Below are 4570 nucleotides of genomic sequence, written 5' to 3' on the forward strand. Positions count from 1 at the left end.
ACGGGAGTCTCTCTGTGAGGAGGTTCCTGGTTTGAATCCCCGTCTGACGGGAGCCTCTCTGTGAGGAGGTTCCTGGTTTGAATCCCCGTCTGTCGGGAGTCTCTCTGTGTGGAGGTTCCTGGTTTGAATCCCCGTCTGTCAGGAGTCTCTCTGTGTGGAGGTTCCTGGTTTGAATCCCCGTCTGTCAGGAGTCTCTCTGTGTGGAGGTTCCTGGTTTGAATCCCCGGCTTCCTCCCACAGTCCAAACACATGCTCGTTAGGTTAACTGCTGACTCTAAATTGTCTGTAGCAAAATGCAAATGGGGGGTAAAATATATTTTGTAATTTTTTTTTTTGTTTGTTTTTTTGAGGAAATAAATCTACTTTTTTGTTTTGTTAATGTTAACATACTTTTAAGAAGAACGACTTCCCAAATAGGAAACTTGGACCACCCAAGCAGCACCTGAATGCATATATGTCCGCCCTGTGATTGACAGCTGGCCAGTCCAGGGTGTAACCCCGCCTCTCGCCCAATGACAGCTGGGATTGGCTCCAGCCCCCCCTCGATCCTGACCGGAAAAAAGCGTTATAGAAAATGGATGGATTAAAATACTGAAGCATTTTCACAGCACATGATGAACATTATTACAGAGAATAAAAGACTGAGACATGAGAACTAAAAACAAGCTGACGTTGCTACATTTCCTTTAAAGATGACTAAAATAATGAAATACAAATGAAACATGTTTCTTGACCTCTCGGCCTCTCTGATTGTTTCTGCACATTTGTGGCTTTGAGTCTAAATAAAGGTCAAAGGGGGTCTCTTTAATTTCTCTTGTAATGTGGAGGAATAATGGTGAGAGTAATGAAGGCTAACCTCGCTCTCTCTCTCTCTCTCTCTCTCTCTCTCTCTCTCTCTCTCTCTCTCTCTCACACCGCGCTGCTCCTTGATGTTTCATTCTTTCTCTTTCCTGTGAAGACTTTCAGTCGCTCTCGTTCTCGATTCTCTGCACTGTTGTTGATTCCACACAGAAATGTAATTGTAATGAGTGTCAGACATTTAAAGTCAGGTCGGGGAAAAGCGATTCATTTTCTTTTTTCTAATGATGTTGCCGCTTTGTTTTTGCACAGAGCGTTTCACTCTTTCTGGTTCCTCCTTTCTCAAACAGTGATGACAGCATGTGTGACTGCCTTTCTTCTTTAACTAACAGCCTGGTCTGATGCTTTCCAGCAGGGATTGATCCCCCCCTAGTGGTTGAGTTAAGAACAGCACTGCATGCACACAGCTGATTTTAAAAGTCTTTTTTTTTAACGCTGATCTTTAAACACAACATGGGATTAGATATAGGAACATATACCTCTGATATGAGAAGATGTTGTTGTATATTCTGCCGCCCTATCACAACATCAGAGGACCCCACAAAAATAGAGAACCTAATCAGTACTCGTGATCTCCTCTGCATCGATCGAGCCTTACCTCGGGGCCAGACTGTGTGTTGACACATCTGAAGCCTCCTACGTACCTCATCTCTGAGAGAGAGGACCCTGTGGCCTGCAGCCCGGGGAGACGAGAGGAATATAAAAACACCAGGTCCACAGGGCAAACATCAATCAGCCCCCCTTTTGTGCTCCTCGGGGTGGGATTCACAAACGATGATGCACACACACACACACACACACACACACACACACACACACACACACATACACACACACACACACACACACACACACACACACACACACACACACATACACACACACACACACACACACACACATACACACACACATACACATACACACACACACATACACACACACACACACACACACACACACACACACACACAGAAAGTGAGAGACTCAAAAGCTTTATTTTAAGACACACCTGGCTGGATCGATGGCGGCTGCACTCCGAGTTGAAAGCTCAGGGAGCGGTTCACCTTCACCTCCACTCTGCGGCCCAATTGCATCCTGGGTATGGTCGAGAGAGAGTGAGAGGGAGAAGAGGAGGCATCAGCCGCCAATCATTCTGTGATGACATGCCTGACACTGAGATCCTCAGGCAGGAACCTCCTCACTGTTCACACCTCAAACTTGAAAACTAAAGGAGATGGAGCATTTGTATCTCGGGCTCCTCGGCTGTGGAACGACCTGCCTGATGATCTCAGACGAGCTGCATCAGTATCTTCTTTTAAAAACACATTTTTAATCATAAGGCCTTCTTATAATCCTCGTTTCATCCAGGAGGTTTTATTTGTTATACTGTTAACTTTAGCCGATCTTTGTCTCGGTTGTTTCTCTTCTCTCTGTTCATTGGATGATCGCTGCACTGTTGTTTTTTTTGTTCTGTTCATGTTTTTTTAATAGGATTTTATTGTTGTGTATTTGACTGTTGGGATTTTTCTTTTTTCTGTAATGTACACAAGTATCAAATGTCTTAAGAACACACCTCTTTATGCATGAGATGTTTTGTCTTAAAAGGGAATGTTTACAACGTGCAGATTTATTTCTTTGTGACGTTGGTTTATTATTATTCTTATTATTTGTACGCACACTAAAACATACCTCTCTCCCCCCCTCTCCGTTTCCACCTTTCTCTCCCTCCTCCTCCAGGAGCAGTTTGAGTTTGCGCTGACAGCCGTGGCAGAGGAGGTGAACGCCATCCTGAAAGCCCTCCCTCAGTGAAAGACCCCCCCCCCCCCCCCCCCGGCTCGGTGAGCACCCGTTTCCTCTGCCCACTCAAGACACACATCTCCTCCTCCCACCCGTCTTCCTCCTCCTCCTCCTCGCTCCGTTCCTCTCCTGTGTCTCCGCCTCCTCTTCACCTCTATATATATACTCTATATTTATGAATGTTGTGCCAGGTTTCACCTCGGGTTCCATATTGTTCAAAACGATGCCTCAGAGTGCGGCCGCTCGATCCGGGATCCGCCGTCCTGCTGTGACGCTCTTATGTCAATATGAACCCAGGTCTTCTCTTACTGTAATGTTGTTCCTGAACTAACCAGTTCTAGTGCCACAGACTGAAACTATTCAACGTGATGTCAAGTGATGAGTTCTGTTCCAGAATCAGCTGTTTGAAAAAAAATGAACATATTTACATAACGGCAAACTAAAGTAGAGCTGCAGTCGAAAAGATTTTTATAACCACTGGTAGATATGAGGATCTCCGTTTGTCTTAAATCTCCTCCAGGCAGTGCAGACAGTCTATGGTCGTGCAGCGATCACAGGGAATAAAGGTCACCACCCCCTCCCACTGGCCCCTCCCACTGGCTCCAGGTGAATTCTCCTGATTATATCCTGCTGTGTTCTCACATCAGATCACTCTGACTTTCTGCAGAATAAATACGAGGAGGCTGGAGGAGAAACATTCAGATGTTTGTGTGATCACATGACGCTCAGAGTGATCACATGACGCTCAGAGTGATCACATGACGCTCAGACTGATCACATGACGCTCAGAGTGATCACATGGCGCTCAGACTGATCACATGACGCTCAGACTGATCACATGACGCTCAGACTGATCACATGGCGCTCAGACTGATCACATGACGCTCAGAGTGATCACATGACCCTCAGACTGATCACATGACGCTCAGACTGATCACATGACGCTCAGAGTGATCACATGACGCTCAGAGTGATCACATGACCCTCAGAGTGATCACATGACCCTCAGAGTGATCACATGACGCTCAGACTGATCACATGACCCTCAGAGTGATCACATGACGCTCAGAGTGATCACATGACGCTCAGACTGAGAACATCAGGAGTTTTTCTTCAGATGTGAAATCCCATTAAAATATTAAATATTAAATATTAAATTTGTAGACATATTGGACAATAAAAAAACTGCAGATATTTTATTTAATAAGCTGGAATGACATAACAGCTGACGTCTTTTGCTTGATAAGCAATTGCAGCTCTAAACTTTAGTGCCATAATAAAAACGAGTTTTCAAAGTAAGCCTGTAAAATCCTTCATATTGTACAGATCATAAACATGACTCGACGTATCAGACGGATACACACAGACTCGTGTTCTGGTTTAAACCTCTCACATGTTCCTCCTGTGATCTGAATCCAAACGTGATGTTTGAATGAATGTGAGTGTGTCTGTCTCTATGTGATTGACAGGTGAACAACCCAGGGTGTAACCCCGCCTCAGGCTTTTATTTCCTTCATGAAAATGAGTCGGCCTTTATTTGGGACAGGCGTCGATACGGCCGTTAATTATATTCAAACAAAAAGTCTAAAATTAGGATAAAATATTTTTAAATGACTAATCCCTGATTTGATCTTCTCTGTATGACAGGATGACATCCTGCTGCACGGCCGCTACGCACACGAGCATTATTTTATCTTTGTTGTGGTCAGATGTTTGAGTTCATCTTTATGTTTTTGTGTTTTTACTCTTTTGATTTTTGATCTGCAAAGTCTTCAACACTGAACGCATCGAAGCCTCAAACTGAGAGCTGCCTTGATTCATCCAAACGTGCGGCAACACCAAGCGAGTAAAAGAGACGATGCCTTGAACTGGTGTGTGTGTGTGTGTGTGTGTGTGTGTGTGTGTGTGTGTG

General features: G+C 44.6%; 1 protein-coding gene across 1 annotated transcript in view; it reads left to right on the forward strand.

Moving 5' to 3' along the window:
* The window catches only part of LOC132994248 (receptor-type tyrosine-protein phosphatase N2-like), a 21696-nt gene extending 18335 nt beyond the window's left edge, over positions 1 to 3361 (forward strand). Inside the window, exon 8 of the mRNA XM_061064476.1 lies at positions 2599 to 3361. Coding sequence (XP_060920459.1) covers positions 2599 to 2670 — 72 coding nt within the window. The 3' untranslated portion in view covers positions 2671 to 3361. The remainder of the gene's footprint in view (positions 1 to 2598) is intronic.
* The last annotated feature ends 1209 nt before the right edge of the window (positions 3362 to 4570 follow it).

Source organism: Labrus mixtus, chromosome 19, assembly GCF_963584025.1.
Source record: "Labrus mixtus chromosome 19, fLabMix1.1, whole genome shotgun sequence".
Lineage (NCBI taxonomy): Eukaryota > Metazoa > Chordata > Actinopteri > Labriformes > Labridae > Labrus > Labrus mixtus.